Source organism: Triticum aestivum, chromosome 5A (assembly GCF_018294505.1).
Source record: "Triticum aestivum cultivar Chinese Spring chromosome 5A, IWGSC CS RefSeq v2.1, whole genome shotgun sequence".
NCBI lineage: Eukaryota > Viridiplantae > Streptophyta > Magnoliopsida > Poales > Poaceae > Triticum > Triticum aestivum.
The window spans coordinates 40643931-40663921 of NC_057806.1; the positions used below are offsets into that span (position 1 = coordinate 40643931).

The 19991-nt window shown below is 42.5% G+C and overlaps 2 protein-coding genes across 2 annotated transcripts; both read left to right on the forward strand.

The window, feature by feature from the left end:
* The first annotated feature begins 202 nt into the window (after positions 1–202).
* On the forward strand, positions 203–1465 carry LOC123106495 (brain acid soluble protein 1). The gene is made up of 2 exons (XM_044528644.1): positions 203–281; positions 593–1465. Exons 1-2 carry the CDS (start codon positions 264–266, stop codon positions 1370–1372), a joined length of 798 nt encoding a protein of 265 aa, XP_044384579.1. The 5' UTR covers positions 203–263; the 3' UTR covers positions 1373–1465.
* A 3156-nt stretch (positions 1466–4621) lies between these two features.
* LOC123102188 (U3 snoRNP-associated protein-like YAOH) lies at positions 4622–9024 on the forward strand. Its single transcript, XM_044523491.1, has 7 exons — positions 4622–5141; positions 5295–5631; positions 6802–7026; positions 7341–7554; positions 7841–8013; positions 8132–8197; positions 8441–9024. Exons 1-7 carry the CDS (start codon positions 4690–4692, stop codon positions 8534–8536), a joined length of 1563 nt encoding a protein of 520 aa, XP_044379426.1. The 5' UTR covers positions 4622–4689; the 3' UTR covers positions 8537–9024.
* Positions 9025–19991: the final 10967 nt, after the last annotated feature.

Consider the following 19991-nt stretch of genomic DNA (forward strand, 5'->3'; position numbering starts at 1 on the left):
AGTTGTTAGCTCATCTTGGAACCCACTTACGGCCACGACTACAACTCATGGAAAAGAAGAGCAGGTTGTATATATCAAAGGGCCCCTCTTTTCACTTTCCAACGATTCCTTAGGTGACCCACACAAATATTCCGTCTCAGCTCATTAGCTCCATATAAATGCAACTTCTTGCGTTGTCCATGATTCCACCAGCCTGCCTTATAATGTCTTGAGAGCTCTCCACAAGAACTTCCAGCTCCAAGCTCCAACCGGAGGCTTCAAGAATGACTTCCGAACCAGAGGTTTGTGAGCCTGCCCATCTATCTGTGTAACTCAAACCATTTTTTTCTCTTCTCATGCTTGTGCTTTTCTTTAGGGTAATGCTTGTGCATATTTTTTTTGATTTATTAACTACTTCCTCTGTACTAGTGTAATGTCAAAAACGCTCTTATATTATGAGACGGAGGGAGATTCTATGTAACTAACCACACTAGTCATTGACGCTTATGTCCTACTCCCTCCATCCTATAATATACGAGCGTCTTATATTATGGAACGGAGGGAGTATCAGATAGCACATTTTTCTAATATATCTACATGTATCAATCTGCAGACACCGCGAATAACCGAGCTCCATGTAAGGATGGACTGCAACGGGTGCGTGCACAAGATGAGGAAGACCCTGACCGGCATTGACGGTGTAGGCGAGGTACATGTTGATCAAGCGAACCACAAGATCACGGTGGTGGGGATCGCCGATCCTGCGAGGATCGTCAAGGCCATCAGGAAGGCCAACAGGGTTCCCGCCATCTGCTCGCACACCGACCCTGCAGCTCCGGCGCCACCCGCCGAAGGGGGAGAAGCCCCGGCTGCAGCTCCGGCGCCACCCGCGGGAGGGGGAGAAGCCCCGGCTGCAGCTCCGGCGCCACCCGCGGGAGGGGGAGAAGCCCCGCCTGCAGCTCCGGCGCCACCCGCGGAAGGGGAAGCCCCGGTTGCTGATGTGCCTCCGCCTCCGCCTGCAGAAGAGGCACCAGCAGAACCCACCGCGGCAGAGAACAAAGAGGCGCCACCATCGGCTGGAGCACCAGCCACCTCCATGATATACATGGTGCGTGACTGCCCATACAGCCACCATGCGTACAGAGGTCATTGGGCAACCCATCCGAGCAACATTCATGGCGTCAGATATGAATATGATGATGCTGCACCATATTACGCAGCACATAGTCGTAGCTACAGTCCTCCTCGCATATCAGAGTACGGCCATGTGGGCTCTTCAGCCCAAGAAGGAAGATGCTACTACCATCCAGCGGCTGCTAGGGGAAGAGGAGATGGGAGCCAGATCACTTCGATGTTCAGCGAGGAGAACCCCAACGCATGCAGCATAGCATAATTGAAAAAGAGGCCGTTTGCGTAAGGAATCTGTTTCTGTAAACTCTTTCGGCCCGAAAGGGCAAGTGAGATAGATTTTTGCTTTTTGCCTATATATATGATGTGGTGTAAAATGGATATGTGGTTTAGTTTTTCATAAGGTGGGGCGTGGGATTTGTGTAGAGGTAACGCATGTGGAACAATAAGATGCTTGACTTGTAGTGGTCGAGAGATAATCTTTCTGGCAATAGTCGCTATTTTTATTGCCGTCCATCCAATAGAACTTCACAAAGCCGTGGTCCTCGACGAAAGTCATTCGCGAGCGGGCATGGAAATACCTTTCTATGTTGCGACGTAGTCCTAGAAAACTCTGACGGCTAAGGGTTGTTTTCTGACGGAGACTACTAGGGAGCAAAAGGCGGATTTTATCACTTCTATGGAAACCGCTAGGCCTAATTTTACTTGGTAATATTACTTGACTGCTAGGCCTTCCTTCTCTAGGGAGATCAAGTGTATTTTGCTAGGAGTTAATAGGCGTTCACTTGATGTTAGAAAAAATGGAAATGGAGGATTAGGTTGATTATTAAGTTTTACGTGCGGTCTAAACTTGACGGCTTTGATAGGACTGTTGTTGTGGTTAAGAGGGCTGCATAACCTGAGCACTAACCCGCTTTCTTGACTGAGTTGGTTCGTACTTGTGGAGATGAAAATTTATTCATGGTTGTGGGAGGATGTTTTAATATTATTTGTTAATGTGCCAAAAAGAATAATGAAAATTTCAGCGCTAGATGAACTTTTTATGTTTAATGCTATAATTGAAAATCTTTGGCGTGATGGAGATAGCTCTCTCAGGACGTCGATTTACTTGGAATAATAGTCTTGCTACACCAACTTATTAAAAGTCGGGTCACCTTTCGGATAGCTCCGAGAGGGGATAATTTCTTTTCCCTAATTATGTTGTGTGCATTGCGAAGGGGACTTTCTGATCATGATCCCCTTCCGTTTGACTCTAGTGAGACTGCTCACGTGGGGAACAAAGCGGCTTTCTCTTTTGAGTTATCATGGTTTGAGAACGACGGCTTTATTGAGATGATTGTTGTAGGATGGGAAAAAGAATTAGGATACCACCAATGTTGAGAAAGGTAGCAATATAAGATCCATCATCTTAGACGGTTCTTGCATGGGAACTAAGAATGTGAGCGTATTTTATAAAATTAAAAAATAAAGGATACTTTGTCTTATCGATGTATTAGATATCAAAGCATAATCGGCTCCCCTTGTTCAGGCAGAATGCGCTACTAAAAGAGAGGCCAGCAAGAGCATAGCTAAACTTCTGCATGCGGAGGATATTAAATGGGCCTGAATTTCCAAAGTGAGGTACGTGAGGGAAGGTGGCAATAACACCAAAAAATTCATTTGATCGCCGATGCGAAGCGTAGAAAAATGAAAAATGTCCAACTTAAAAAAGACGAGTGAACTAGTGTGGGTCACGAGAATCCCAAGTCATGTATTTCTAATTACTATAAACAATTGTTTGGGCGCCCCGTGCTCAACTTCATATCGATGGATGAAGACACCATAGTTTGAGGACTATCAATGGGGACATGATGCCAATGTTTGAGGACTTATTCAACCGAAAGCTTTAATTGCTTAAAGTTTAAACTCAACTTTGGCATGGTCACTTTGCTTCCTAAGAAGGACGATGTTTTTTTTTTCGAAAAGGGGGGACTCCCCGGCCTCTGCATCAGAACAATGCATACGGCCACATTTATAGATAAATAAAGAGGTTCAACAAGGTCTTATAGTCTGAAAACAAAATAACGGCAAGCTCATAAAGAGCCACAACGCCAAAAACAATAGGTCCAAAAGCCACAACCGGCTGGCATAACAAAGATAGGTAAACTAATCGCCTATCCTATTACATGACCGCCATCCAAACCGGTTGAAGATATCCCGCGCTACCATCTCCCACCGGACAGATGCAGTAACCAAACGCTCCCTGGCCTCCGTCGAACGATGTGGCGTGGCGTGGTTTAAGTGATTTCGGTCAAATTATTTGCTAAATGTTAGTTTCAATTTTATATCGAATGGATAAAAATAGGCTAACAATGATAGCACAAATTGTGGTACATACTACTACGACTTCCATGCCTGCCAACACATCCTTGAGGGGGTGGTCGTCCTTCATGAAACTATTCATGAGTTGCACTCTAAGAACCTCGAGGAGATTAATTTTAAAGTGGATTTGTGAAAACCCTATGATAAAGTCATTTAGGGTGGTACTATCGGGGTGAAAATCAGTGACAATACATCGACCACTATTTTAAAACCTAGGAAGGGGTTGCAGCCAGGGGATCCTATGCCGCCAATCCTATTCAACATTGTTGTTGATCTGTTGGTGGTCATTATAGCAAGGGGTAAGCAGGATGGCTAGGTGGATGGTCTCATCTAGGAAATCTATTGACGGGAAGTGGGTATCATTCTCTAGTAAGCGGGTAATACTATAATTTTTATGGAGCACGACGTGAACAAGACAGATAGTATGAAACAAATCATTTACCTTTTTGAGCAATTGTCCGGACTTAAGATATTCATAAAAGTGAATTATTCTGCTTTGAGCATGTCAAAGAGGAAGAGTAAACAAGTTTAAAAAAAATTCAGCCGTTGTAAAGGAAAACTGATGTAATATGGTGGACGATTTGATTTTAGTGAATTATGTGCTCACAAGCTTAGCCACTGGAACGACGACGACAAGGTTTATCCCTTGTAGACGAGCTGGGTTTGGAGGTTCGTAGATGCTTGAGCCATGTATAGAAAAATCCATTGGATGTCCATTTTTTATTTGGACCATGTACAGATTGTGTCTTTTCTAGGGAAATGTCTGATGTTGAGATGGACAATTGGGGAAGAGCATTGTTGGATACACCCCCTAGTTTTATCTACAAGCTCTTAGTTAACGATGTAAGTTTGATTTGAGATGAATAAAACTAGCCATGAAGGCCTTCTTGTCAAAAAAAAAAGTTGCTCCCGCATTTTTTAGGGCTATTTTTTTTAGGGGAATTGTTTTAGCGTTAGTTGCTCCCGCATAAAAAAAAAATTTTGAGAAGAGAAGAACTCCCGCATAAATAAAAGAGAATCTGTAACCACACAAATGGGCCTAGGTTTTTTTTAGGTGAAAGTGGGCCTAGGTTTTTTCCTGCCCAGCTTCAACACTGGCCCACAAAAAGCCCACAAAACGGTGCTAACTGGGCGGTCGGGCTCCGGCGCAAAACCCCGCCGCAGAAAGGAAACCTAAAACCCTAACTTGCCGCCCCCTTCCTCCCCCCACAACACCGACCAATGGCGCCGCGCGGCAACCGCAGCAGCAAGAAGCCGCCGCCGCCGCCGCGGGGCAAGGGCAAGGGCAAGCGCCCCTCCGCCGCCGCCGCCGGAGACGACCCCTTCTTCGAGTCGGAGCCCAAGCGCCGCCGCGCCCGCGCGGACGAGGACATCGAGAGCGGGGACAGCGACGACGACACCCTCGCGCTGGGCGGCGCCGTCGCGGGCGGGGATGAGGAGGAGGAGGAGGAGGAGGAGAAGGAGACGGCCGGGGAGAAGAGGTTGCGGATGACCAAGGAGTACCTGGAGAGGATCGCCGACGCGGTGAAGAGGAACAAGGAGGAAGAGGAGGAGGACGACGACGAAGATGACGACGAGGATGATGGTTTGCCCGGGGGGAGGCGGGTCGCCAAGCTCCTCCGGAAGAAGCAGCTCGTGGAGAGCGGCAGGCAGCGCCTGAGCCTCGCCGCAAGGTGAGCAGCAATTCTCTGCGAGTTTATTAATTTTTGCTGTCCTTCCATTTTGCCACCCGGTTGTATTGTTGCTTAGACTGCCTCGCTCAAATCAAATTAATGGAGTAGGATTTTTTTCACCTCATGTATGTGACAAGGCATTGCAATTTGCAGGGTGTTACCACCTGGCCAGCAGGATGGATTCAAATTTATAGCCAAGCACCGGCAGCCAGTGACTGCCGTTGCTTTGTCGAAGGACAGCGACAAGGGGTTTTCGGCATCCAAAGATGGAGTTATCCTCCATTGGGATGTCGAGACCGGGCAAAGCGAGAAGTATTTGTGGCCAACTGAAAAGGTGTTGGTTTCTCACCATGCTAAAGCTCCTCTCTCTAAGAAGAGAAGCCAGCAGGTGCTTGCACTGGCTGTTAGTTCCGATGGGCGATACTTGGCCACTGGTGGCTTCGATAGGCATATCCATTTGTGGGATGTTCGATCACGGGAGCACATACAGGTGTGGTATTCATTTGTCGATGATATAAGAGCTAACCATATTACTCAGAGAAATGCTTGCAAGTTTGATTCCTTTTTCTCGAACAAGCACCCTAATGTGTCATTGTATATTAGAAGAAACTGTCAAGATGCTGCAGAATTTGTAACGGCCCAACCAAAACAAGGCAAACAAAAACTGCAAACCAGAAGGTCCCGACAGAAGCAAACCAGAACAATGATGAAAAGCAAAATTGTAGAGCTAGCTAGCAGGAACTATCGTGCTTGTAAAATTGAAAATTGTTTTTCTTTATTAATTTGTGTGACGGAATGGGTAGCTTACATTATTTCCATGTATATGTGTTGTATGTCAGAGTCATACTGTCTAATAACCCAAAACAAATCAAGGCAAACCACTTATAGTTCATCTGAGATGTTTCTCTTGAGCTGTTATTGCCTTCGCAATGTTATTTAGACAATATAAGCTATCAAACATTGTTTTGTTACTGTGCTCATAGTTTTTCTGGAAGGTGGAGTACAATCACAAAGTAGAAGGAATAACGTTATATATATACATGTTGCATTTGCCAAGGCTGTTTGTAGAAAAGTACCCCCCCCCCCCCCCCCCATGTCACGTGTTTACTACCCCAAGATATTGCTGTCAGTATTGATCAATGTTAGAATGCTGTAGCCCTTCGTAGATATCTGTTTGGGGTCTGCTACTGACCAGATGTATTCTTAGGTCAATTCACACGGAACTTGAATTCCATATCAGGATCCGTTTACAAGTGTAAGCTGTTTGTTTATGATTCAGGGAGCAGCATTTTCAGTTGGATTGTAGATGTTCGTTTAATGTCAGTGTGTATAGCTTACTTTTGCCATGTAATATTCTGTCACTCTGTATTTATCAAACTTCAAATACATATAACCTATTGCCCAATGCTAAATTGCTAATGATGACCTTTCCCTCTTTTGGGCGCTTCTTATTTCTTTGGCCCCTGCACTAGCTTATCTCGCAAGATCCATGATCCTTTTGGATCCACTCTTTACCGTTGTGCACATCTTTCTGAAAGTAACATATACTATCACTATTGATGCCCTCATGAGCCAGAGTTAATTTTACTACTATTGATGATGTTAATTGTTTGCCCTGCTTATGTAATTTAATTCAGTACTGTTTTCTGCTGTTCTGCAGGCATTCAGTGGACATAGAGGGCCCGTATCCTGTCTTGCTTTCGGCCTGGACTCTTCAGAGCTATTCTCTGGTTCTTATGATCGTTCAATAATGCAGTGGAATGCTGAAGATAGAACATACATGCACTGCCTATATGGTCATCAGGGTGAAATATTGACAACTGACGCACTCAGCAAAGATAGACTTCTGACTGTAGCACGGGATAGAACAATGCATCTTTGGAAGGTAATTTGCACTTAGCTCTGTTTCGTTCATTGTAGCTTCTACGCTTCATATGTTTGTGATACGATCAGATAACGCTGTGTGATTCATCTGCATGTCTAGCTGCTTTCAATAAATAGGTAGACTGATAAGACCTCAAGTAGGGTTTTCAACAATGTGTGAGCATGTAAATGACACTTTCATCTCTGTTTCATGCAACCAAGGAGAGATGCTTTAATTCTCGAACAGACATGCCTTTCTCTGTTAAGAAATGTAGGCTAAAACCTTGTAATGTAAGGACTTACCTTTCCATTTAATAAGCTTTCATTTCTTGGCAGATACCGGAGGAGTCACAGTTAGTCTTTCGTGCTCCTGCTGTGTCTTTGGAGTGCTGCTGCTTTATCGATGACAAGGAATATTTGTCTGGATCAGATGATGGAAGCCTCGAGCTTTGGAGTGTTATGAGAAAGAAACCTACTCACATAATAAAAAATGCCCATCCAGCATTAGCTCCTAGTTCACTTGACAGTGCTGATGAAAAGTTGCCCAAAGGTAAAAGATACTTTCTCAATCCCGTTGCTCTCTTTCTGCGATAAAAAAAGAATCATTTATTTTGATGCAAGGTATGGTAGGATTTTATTTGTTTAGCTTCTTGTAGTGATTGGAAACCATGTAAAGATGGTATTTGACCAGGCAACATTAGTCATATTTCCCTTTTTCACCATGCGTTGGTAGTTCGGTACTTGTGGTCAATGCAGTGAGAACATTGCCTTCCTGTATGCTCCCTCATTTCAACAACTGAGATTATGTCTTGTTTATTCCTTGTGCAACTATGCAGAAAATGGAATTTGTAAGCCTCAAAGCCTTTCATCAGCTCATTCATGGATTAGTGCTGTTGCTGCAAGAAAAGGTTCTGATCTGGCTGCGTCTGGAGCAGCTAATGGTGTTGTTCGCCTTTGGACAATTCAACCTGATTCAAAAGGGATGCAGCCATTGTTCGACTTGCCACTGGTATTTAACTCGCATTATTCTACTTCACACCAGTGGTCATTACTTACTACTGTAATGACTACCCTCTCTTTTCCGTATGACCCTGTTGTAAGTCTGATCTGCAATTTGTCATGCACAGGATGGCTTTGTCAATTCTCTTGCAATAGCAAAATCAGGACGCTTCATTGTTGCTGGTGTTGGCCGAGTAAGAGTTTTTCCCATCTTTTTTAGCTGGTGAAATTTGGTTGTGTGCATAATATGATCCAGAGGCCAAGAAAGTTGTCTCTTCTTATATATAGAAAAAATCTCAAGAAATGCTAACATGATAACCACTACTGATGGTCGTTCTTATGTCTGCTCTCAAGAAATTCCGTGTACCAGCACGAAACAAAGTGTCATACACTATTGTATCTTCAACAGCATGACTTGATTATCTCCATTTTCTTAGGAACCTCGTCTTGGAAAATGGGGCCGAGTCGCAACAGCAAAGAATGGGGTTGCAATTCATCGGCTCAGTCTACAAGATGACTCTGAAGATTTGTAAGGTAGATAGCCTGCGCATTGAGAAACACCCTGCGGCTTGTTCATACACTGTCAAGACGAGAAAGATTGTACCAACACCATGAGTGTCAGTCACGCTCGCAGCTGAAAGATACAGGAAGGTTGAACCACAAGCTTCACGCATGCTATAGTTCTATGATGCACCAGCTTTACCGTTCCGTTCAGTGAAGCAATTTCTGTGTGCAAGCACGGATGGAGAGGTGTTGGAATGATTGGATGTAGAATGCGTGATTTCTGGGGAATGTCATGTCCAGTTTTCTTCTCTGTTTCCATTGTAGACGGCAGGTGTAGGTTTGAAACCCTATTCTTTTGCGCCCTGCCTGAAATGATTGTCACAGGAAATTGTCGAGGTAGTTTTTTGCAGGGAAACATTTTTGTGGTTTTGGCTTTGGCGGGAGACATTCTATGTAATAGCAAATTTTGATGGCTGGTAGCGGTCTTTGGTGAAACTGAAATTTATGTTCTTTCCTCTTTGATACAAATATGATGGTAGATATATCTCAGACGTAATTGAGAAAGTATCTTTTACCTTTGGGCAAAAGGTAAACCAATCGGCCAACAGAAAATATGTTACTTGGCCGTAACCCCTAAGCAAACGCAAACGTTCCAGTTTAAAGAACAGTGGGAACATCATGTTTCCGTTAACCAAGATGTATCCAGTCACATCATCACCGAACACTGATTAGACCATCATGGTTCCATCAAACACAGGAACCAAGGTCTGTTTACCCGCACCATGAGGCCAGTCTCAGACTGGAAACCCTCACATATATCATCAGACTGCACAAGACTCAAAACTCCCAGCTAGAAACATTTAGAGTTACCTTGCATTGCTGGGTTGCAAAGAACCACAGCACATAAAAACCGGATCATGCAAGATCCACACACGAAGCCAGTCTCAAGACTGGAAACCTTCGCATATATCATCAGACTCCAAACATAACCAGAAACAGCTAGGCTAACTACACTAGATCATTCAAACAGTAACCAGAAGTTGCGACAGGTGTATCCCAGAGACATTGTGATCGAAGACACTCAGCTTTACTGCGAAGGCCCACTTGTACTCGCTGTATTCTCTTCAGATAACCTTTTCACCATTCTGAAAAGATTGAATGTGAATTAACAGTTACAGAACATAAACACAAACTGATATGTAGTCAAAAAACTACATAAACATTGACTGATATGTAGTCACAAAACTACATAAACATTAACTGATATGTAGTCACAAAACTACATAAACATTAACTGATATGTAGTCACAAAAGTATCTTACGTGTGGAGTCTGATGAATTCCTGGTTGTCCGGTTCCAGAGCAAGACAAGCCTTTATAGCTAAAAGAGCCTTATCATATTGCTGCAAGGAATACAAACGACCAATCATCAAAACTAATGTATCCGATTTAGAGCATTACACATGTAAGTTCAAAATTGACGGTTTGGGAATAATGTATGTCGACGGCGTCTATATGGGAAATACTGCATATAAAATAAATAAATCCAGAAGCATAAATGGTTACTGCCCAGCAGCAACTGCCTTGGCAATGCCGCCTCAGTAACAGTAAATCAATTCAACAGCACAATTTTATGTAAATGTAAGCATACTAGCAATAAACTAATCCCAAATCACAAGGATATACAGCTTTTATAAACTATTCCCAATGCAAATCTGGTCATCCAACAGAAGTCCAAAACTACTACACAAACTGGGCATCCAGCGTTCCTGCGAAGTGCCTAGTTAGCATATTAACAAGCTACTTATTTTACCATGATACTGTTAAGAAAATAAGATACAGCTTATTGTGTAATCGGTATAACAAAATACTGCATGACCAACCTCTTTTGAGAAATAAGCACTCATGTACATAGAAATACATTCCACTGTTATTTCATATTCAGATGACGATATTCCAAAATGTACACAGAGGTCGCATAGACTGCTGATGTTGCTCCAGTCCCATTCATCCATATCAGATTTTAAAGCCTGCCACATAAAGGAAATATAGTTCAAGTCTTCATGATACATCACAATTTGTACTGATGCAATGATTGGAATAAGGATGCAATGGCGACAATTCTACGTGTTTATAGGACTCAGTTTCATGGGTGCATCGCCATATTCGAATTGTAACATGACTGAAACTGGCAAGCCGACACTTTGCTACTCAGGAAATCCATACTTTTGGACTTACCTTGCAAAGATAGGTCGCGACAACAACATTTCTAGCTTCCAGTTCAACAATTATTCTGGGGCGCAGCTGCTGGACTTTATTTGCTTTCCTCAAACGGTCCTAAAGCATAACGGATTTGTGAAATGTAAATAAATTATGCCACAAGAAAAACGGAAGCATTGAACACTGAAGTCAAAACAATACCTCATGCAAGAAATCTTCTGTCTGGACATGGCTGAGTAAATTTGCAACGGTCCAGTCCTCTATGCCAGCTATCTGTTCTGTTCTATCAAATAAAAGGTCGATGACCAGATTCCATTTGTTTTTGGCGGCGATGACCAATGCTGGTTCTTCAAGAAAATCCTATATTTTTAAGAGATACATGTCAAAAGGAGAGAAAACAACATAACATGACACCTAATAAATCCACAAAGAGACCGACGAAGACCTGGTCCAATATGTTCACATCTGCTCCATGGTTTAAAAGCGTTTTCATAAGAGCATGAGCTTCAGCCTCATTGGTTTTAACCAATGCCACTTTGGTGAACAAGGGAAGAGTACCCACATCAGATACCTTTCAAATGGCAAAATTATAGAAGAGCAAATATGAATTAGTGTGAAACTATGAACAGGGAAAACATTATAAATATAATAAGTAAAATGTTATTACCCCTGCAAGAAAGTTCTGACAGTCAACTGAAGTGCCGAACAGGGAACAAATAAGTGGCGTGAAATTTCCAGCACTAGCAATGTTTACCTATTAGCAAATAAACGCAAATATAAACCACATTACAGAACCGAGTAAAGAAAACTATCTGATGCATAGTATGAAAAAAAAAAGCCACCTCATTGGGGAAATCCTGGTGAATAGCTTTAATAGCCCCAAGACTTCCTAAAAAGGCAGCGCCGTGGATAGCCTTCCCAAAACAAGTATTCCCCTCAATGGTTGCTCCCAGCCTCATCAGTTCAAGTAGAGCATCAGTATTATCTGAAAGGAAAACACAAATGAATATTCATAACATGACGGCAACAAGAACCAGAAATTTGAAATGGTGACAAATGCGTCACCACAGAAGCAGTCATACCATAGAAAACTGCCAAATGCAATGGAATTAACCCTGAATTATCTGTTGCATTCACATCAACGTGATGAGTGTTCACCAGACTGTCCATCAGAACAATGTTTCCACCTATGGCAGCAAAATGCAGGGGAGTTCGTCCTATAATTACTAGACCACATGAGAGAGCATTTCTAGATTATTGCATAAAACAATAACAACTAGTAATGTAGGAAGCCTACCAGCCTCGTCATGAAGCCTAGAGCTTGGGTCGGAATGAAGATATTCCAGTAAACAAGTGGCAAGCAAGTTGTTTTTATTCAGTAAAGCATAGCTGATCACACCCACACCTTGAATCTGACTGTTTGCAAAAATGTTTACGTATTTCTCACTCTCTCCCATAGTCTTGGCCTCCTCTGCATTTTTTCAAAATTAAGAAAATAAGTAACCAGAACTACATGCTAGAACTCTGTTAAAAAATAAACATAACATCTTATACCTCTAATACTCCTTTTCTCCCTCGTAGTAGTGGCATAGAGTGTAGCGGTTATGAGTTGTTGGACCCCTTTAAAGAATGGATTGTGCGTGAGAGAGAGAGAGAGAGAGAGAGAGAGAGAGAGAGATGGAAAGAGGAGAAAATATAGTGTAAGTGGTAGAGATTGATTATTACTAAGCTGATCCTTATCTTCCTGAGTCCTGGGATTACCCCCATGCCTGCGACCCCTCCTCGCCCTTTGAGGAGGCATCTTTCTTAGAACCTGATACAGCAGAAACACAGAAACATATAAGCTGAGTAAACGCAAAATGAGTGACAATGGAAAGGTATTGTTACAAAATCACTACTATGAACAGCAGCATATAAACCGATAAAAACTAAACCACACAAATATAAGGGCATGTATAGCCATCTTGCGATAAATGCTAACCTAACTGTATGATTAATAGCAGATGTCTACTACTATTACTGGTCAAGGCCAAGTGTACTCAAATACTCCTTTACTGTCTAAATAAGAACTAATATGTGCATTCAAGATAGTTCACATAATAGGAGTTGTTTGAATAAGAACTAATATGTGCATTCAAGATAGTCCTCATAATATACCAGCATTAACTGCCACCTTTACTGTCTGAATACTAGATCACTTCTATTATGGTCATAGCCAAGTGTATAATATCCAAGCATTCCCCTTATGATCTATAATGCATACATTATAACATAACAGATACATATGTATCAAACTGAAGCAAAATTTAATAAACCACATATCAACCAATTGAAGTCGCAAATTTGCATATACCGAAAGACTTGAAACATAATAAGTGCACGTACGACCCCTGTCACGTCCTAGATCAGGAGTCTCAATTCACAAATTGGAGGATAGACGTGCGATGAAGAATCACTCCAAAGTTCTTATCTAGCGGAGAATATAAGACGAAATTGTTTGTAGGGTACGAAACCACCTCAAAATTATCCTTTTCGATCGATCTTACCCAAGAGTTCGTACTAAAATAACACCAAGTTATCCATTCCGATCAATCTATCTAATAGTTTGTACTAAATAACACCATATGATACATATCAACCAACTCTAATGTCACCTAAATACTCCAATGTCACCAGGAGTATCCGTGAGTTGATTATACGATATGCATCAAAAAATTTCCGATTTATAATACTTAATCCAACACAAAGAACCTCAAAGAGTGCCCCAAGATTTCTACCGAAGAAACAAGGACGAAAATGTGCATCAACCCCATGCATAGATTACCCCAATGTCACCTTAGAAATCCGCGAGTTGAGTGCCAAAACATATATCGAGTGAATCAATATGATACCCCATTGTCACCACTGATATTCATAGCAAGACATACATCAAGTGCTCTCAAATCCATAAAAGTATTCAGTCTGATAAAACGAAATCTCAAAGGGAAAACTCAATTCATCACAACAAGATAGAGAGGAGAAAACACCATATGATCCAACTATATTAACAAAGCCCGCGATACATCAAGTGTTGGGGAACGTTGCATGGAAAACAAAAAATTTCTACGCACACGCAAGATCTATCCACAGAGATGCATAGCTACGAGAGGGGAGAGTGTGTCTGCGTATCCTCGTAGACCGTTAAGCGGAAGCGTTTTTCAACGCGGGTGATGTAGTCGTACACCTTCACGATCTGCCCGGTCAAGTACCGAACGTACGACACCTCCGCGTTCAGCCACGTTCAGCTCAATGACGTCCTCGCCTTCTTGATCCAGCAAGACGGGCGTAGTAGTAGATGAGTTCCGGCAGCACGACGGCGTCGTGACGGTGGTGGTGAAACTATCCGTGGGGCTTTGCCAAGCACAACGGACGTGGACGGAGGAGGAACTAGAACTAGAGGAGACGGCGCACCGCACACGGGTTGGGGATCGTGGTATGTGTTGCTCCTCTCCCTCCTCTCATATATATAGGTGGGGGAGGGGAGGCAGCCTAGGGCGCCCCGAAGATGGCCGACGCCCGCCCTGGGCTCCTGCCCTGGCCGCGCCCCCCTTTCCTTTCTTGTGGGGTGGAGGAGAAGGTAGGAGGGGGGCCGGAGGCTCCCTTGCCTTAGGTGCCCCCCCCTTTCCTTCCCTATAGGGCCGGCGGCCAGGGAGAGGGTGCGCCAGACCCTTGTGGGCTGGTGTGTTCCTCCCTTGGCCCATTAGGCCCATATACTCCCTATATGTCTCCCGGAACCCCTTCCGGTGACCCAATGAATACCCGGTGCATTCCGAAACCTTTTCGGAGACCAAATAGCATCGTCCTATATATTAATCTTTACCTCCGGACCACTCCGAAGCTCCACGTCATGTCCGTGATCTCATCCGGGACTCTGAACAGCATTCGGTCACCAATTCACATAACTCATATAATACTATATCGTCAACGAACGTTAAGCGTGCAGACCCTACGGGTTCGAGAATGATGTAGACATGACCGAGACGCTTCTCCAATCAATAACCAATAGCGGGATCTGGATGCCCATTTTGGTTCCTACATATTCTACAAAGATCTTTACCGGTCAAACCTTTATGACAACATACGTATTTCCCTTTGTCTGTCGGTATGTTACTTGCCTGAGATTCGATCGTCGGTATCTCCATACCTAGTTCAATCTCGTCACCGGCAAGTCTCTTTACTCGTTTCGTAATACATCATCTCGTAACTAACTCCTTAGTCACTTTGCTTGCAAGCTTCTTGTGATGTTGTATTACTAAGAGGGCCCAGAGATACCTCTCTGTCATACGGAGTGACAAATCCCAATCTCGATTCATGCCAACTCAATATACACCTTCAGACATACCTATAGAGAATCTTTATGATCACCCAGTTACGTTGTGATGTTTGATAGCAAATAAGGTATTCCTGCGGTATCCGGGAGTTGCATGATCTCATGGTCGAAGGAATATGTATTTGACATTAAGAAAGAAGTAGCAATAAACTGAATGATCATATGCTGAGCTAATGGATGGGTCTTGTCCATCACATCATTCTCCTAATGATGTGATCCCATTATCAAATGACAACTCATGTCTATGGTTAGGAAACCTTAACCATCCTTTGATCAACGAGCTAGTCTAGTAGAGGCTCACTAGGGACACGGTATTTGTTTATGTATCCAGACATGTATTTAAGCTTCCGGTCAATACAATTCTAGCATTAATAATAAACCTTGATCATGAATAAGGAATATAATAATAACAACTTTATTATTGACTCTAGGGCATATTTCCATCAGTCTCCCACTTGCACTAGAGTCAATAATCTAGCTCACATCGCCATGTGATTAACACCCAAAGAGTTCACTAGAGTCAATAATCTAGTTCACAACCCTATGTTATTAACACCCAAAGAGTTCTAAGGTGTGATCATGTTTTGCTTGTGAGAGAGGTTTTTAGTCAACAAGTCTGCAACATTCAGATCCGTGTGTACCTTGCAAATATCTATGTCTACAATGCTCTGCATAGAGCTACTCTAGCTAATTGCTCCCACGTTCAATATGTATCCAGATTAAGACTCAGAGTCATCCGGATCAATGTCAAAACTTGCATCGACGTAACCCTTTATGACGAACTCTTTATCGCCTCCATAACCGAGAAACATTTCCTTAGTCCTCTTTAGGTACCTAAGGATAAGTTTGACCACTGTCCTGTGATCCACTCCTGGATCACTATTTTACCCCCTTGCCAGACTCATGGAAAGACACACATCAAGTCTGGTACACAGCATGGCATACATAATAGAACGTATGGTTGAGGCATAGGGAATGACTTTCATTCTCTCTCTATCTTCTGCCATGGTCGGGCTTTGAGTCTTACTCAACTTCACACCTTGCAACACAGGCAAGAACCCTTTCTTTGACTGGTCCATTCTTGAAAACTTTGTCAAGGTACGTGCTTTGTGAAAGTCCTATTAAGCGTTTTGATCTATCTCTATAGATCTTGATGCCCAATATATAGGTAGATTCACCGAGGTCTTTCATTGAAAATTCTTATTCAAGTATCCTTTTATGCTATCCAGAAATTCTATATCATTTTCAATCAACAATATGTCATCCACATATAATATGAGAAAATGCTACAAAGCTCCCACTCAGTTTCTTGCAAACGCATGCTTCACCATAATGCTTTGATCACCTCATCAAAGTGTATATTCCAACTCCGAGATGCTTGCACCAGTCCATAGATGGATTGCTGGAGTTTGCACACTTTGTTAGCACCCTTAGGATCGACAATAATTTCTGGTTGCATCATATACAACTCTTCTTTAAGAAATTCATTAAGGAATGCAATTTTGATGTCCATTTGTCAGATTTCATAATCATAAAATGTGGCTATTGCTAACATGATTCGGACAGGTTTAAGCATCGCTATGAGTGAGAAAGTCCCATCGTAGTCAACCCCTTGAACTTGTCAAAAACCTTTTGCATCAAGTCGAGCTTTATAGACAGTGATATTACCATCAGCGTCCGTCTTCTTATTGAAGTTCCATTTATTCTCAATGGCTTGCCGATCAATGGGCAAGTCTACCAAAGTCCAAACTTTGTTCTCATACATGGATCCTATCTCAGATTTCATGGCCTCAAGCCATTTGTCGGAATTTGGGTTCATCATAGCTTCTTCATAGTTCATAGGTTCTCCGTGGTCTAATAACATGACTTCTAGGACAGGGTTATCGTACCACTCTGGTGTTGTACGTGTTCTGGTCGACCTACAAAGTTTAGTAGTAAGTTGATCTGAAGTTTTATGATCATCATCATTAGCTTCCTCTCTAATCGGTGTAGGCATCACAGAAATGGTTTTCCCTGGTGTGCTACTTTCCAATTTGAGAGAAGGTACAACTACCTCATCAAGTTCTACTTTCCTCCCACTCACTTATTTCGAGAGAAAGTCCTTCTCTAGAAAGGACCCGTTCTTGGCAACAAAGATCTTGCCTTCGGATTTGTGGTAGAAGGTATACCCAATGGTCTTTAGGGTATCCTATGAAGACGCACTTCTCCCATTTAGGTTCGAGCTTATCAGGCTGAAGCCTTTTGACATAAGTGTCACATCCCCAAACTTTAAGAAACGACAACTTAGGTTTCTTCCCAAACCATAGTTCATACAGTGTCATCTCAACGGATTTAGACGGTGCCCTATTTAACGTGAATGCGACTGTATCTAATGCATAACCCCAAAATGATAAAGGCAAATTGGTAAGAGACATCATAGAACACACCATATCTAATAAAGTACGGTTACGACATTCAAACACACCAGTATGCTGTGGTGTTCCAGGTGACGTGAGTTGTGAAACTATTCCACATTGTTTTAAATGAAGGCCAAACTCGTAACTCAAATATTCACCTCCACGATCAGATCGTAGAAACTTTGTTTTCTTGTTACGATGATTCTCTACTTCACTATGAAATTCTTTGAACTTTTCAAATGTTTCAGAATTGTGTTTCATCAAGTAGATATACCCATATCTACTCAATTCATCTGTAAAGGTTAGAAAATAACGATACCCGCCGCGTGCCTCAATACTCATCGGACCGCATACATCGGTATGTATTATTTCCAATAAGTCATTAGCTCACTCCATTGTTCCGGAGAACGGAGTTTTAGTCATCTCACCATGAGGCATGGTTCGCAAGTATCATATGATTCATAATCAAGATTCCAAAAGTCCATCCGCATGGAGTTTCTTCATGCGCTTGTTGCACTATCATTATCAACTTTGCATCTTTTGGCATCAATATTATGAATATGTGTATCACTACGATTGAGATTCAACAAGAACAGACCATTTGTCACAAGTGCATGACCATAAAAGATATTACTCATATAAATAGAACAACCATTATTCTCTGACTTAAATGAATAATCATATCGCAATAAACAAGATCCAGATATAATGTTCATGCTCAACGCTGGCACCAAATAACAATTATTGAGGTCTAAAACTAATCCCGAAGGTAGATGTAGAGGTAGCGTGCCGACGGCGATCACATCGACCTTGGAACCATTCCCGACGCGCATCGTCACCTCGTTCTTAGCCAATCTTCATTTATTCCGTAGCTCTTATTTCGAGTTACAAATATGAGCAACCGAACCGGTATCAAATACCCAGGCACTACTATGAGCATTAGTAAGGAACACATCAATAAGATGTATATCAAATATACCTTTATTCACTTTGCCGTCCTTCTTATCCGCTAAATATTTTGGGGTAGTTCTGCTTCCAGTGACCATTTCCCTTGCAGTAGAAGCACTCAGTTTCAGGCTTGGGTCCAGCTTTGGGCTTCTTCACGGGAGTAGCAATTTGCTTGCCATTCTTCTTGAAGTTCGCTTTCTTTCCCTTGACCTTTTTCTTGAAACTAGTGGTCTTGTTAACCATCAACACTTGATGCTCCTTCTTGATTTCTACCTCCGCGGCCTTAAGCATTGCGAAGAGATCGAGAATTGTTTTCTCCATCCCGTGCATATTATAGTTCATCACAAAGCCTTTATAGCTTGGTGGCAGTGACTGAAGAACTCTGTCAATAACACTCTCAGCTGGAAGATCAATTCCCAACTGAGTCAAGTGGTTGTGGTACCCAGACATTCTGAGTATGTGTTCACTGACAAAACTGTTCTCCTCCATCTTACAACTATAGAACTTGTTGGAGACTTCATATCTCTCAACCCGGGCATTACCTTGAAATATCAACTTCAGCTCTTGGAACATCTCATATGCTCTGTGGTGTTCAAAACGTCTTTGAAGTCCCGGTTCTAGGCCATAAAGCATGGCACACTGAACTATCGAGTAGTCATCAGTCCGAGTTTGCCAGGCGTTCACAACATCTAGATTAGCGGGAGCGGGTGGGTTACCTAGCGGTGCATCAAGGACATAATTCTTCTGTGCAGCAATGAGGATAATCCTCAAGTTACGGACCCAGTCCATGTAGTTGCTACCATCATCTTTCAACTTAGCTTTCTCTAGGAACGCATTAAAATTCAAGGGAACGATAACACGAGCCATTGATCTACAACATAGATATTCAAAAACTATTAAGACTAGCTCATGATAAATTAAGTTCAATTAATCAAATTACTAATGAACTCCCACTTAAATTAACATCCCTCAAGTTATCTAAGTGATACATGATCCAAATCAACTAACCCATGTCTGATCATCACGTGAGATCGGGTAGTCATCAATGGTGAACATCTCTATTTTGATCATATCTACGTGGCTGCTACGGGCAACTAGCAAGAACCGTTCTTACCTACGCAAAACCACAACGATGATTATCAAATTTTCTGTTTTAACCTTCTTCAAGGACCGGCCGTAGTCAAATTCGATTCAACTAAAGTAGGAAAAACAAACACCGGCCAGCCACTTTTATGCAAAACAGGTTGCATGTCAGTCGGGGGAACCGGTCTCATGTATGTGGACATGTAAGGTTGGTCCGGGCCACTCCATCCCACAATACCGCCGAATCAAAATAAGAAGTTGGTGGTAAGCAGTATGAACATCAGCACCAACAACTCCTTTGTGTTCTACTCGTGCATATCATCTACGCATAGACCTGGCTCATGATGCCACTGTTGGGGAACGTTGCATGGAAAACAAAAAATTTCTACGCACACGCAAGATCTATCCATGGAGATGCATAGCTACGAGAGGGGAGAGTGTGTCTACATACCCTTCATGATCTGCCCGA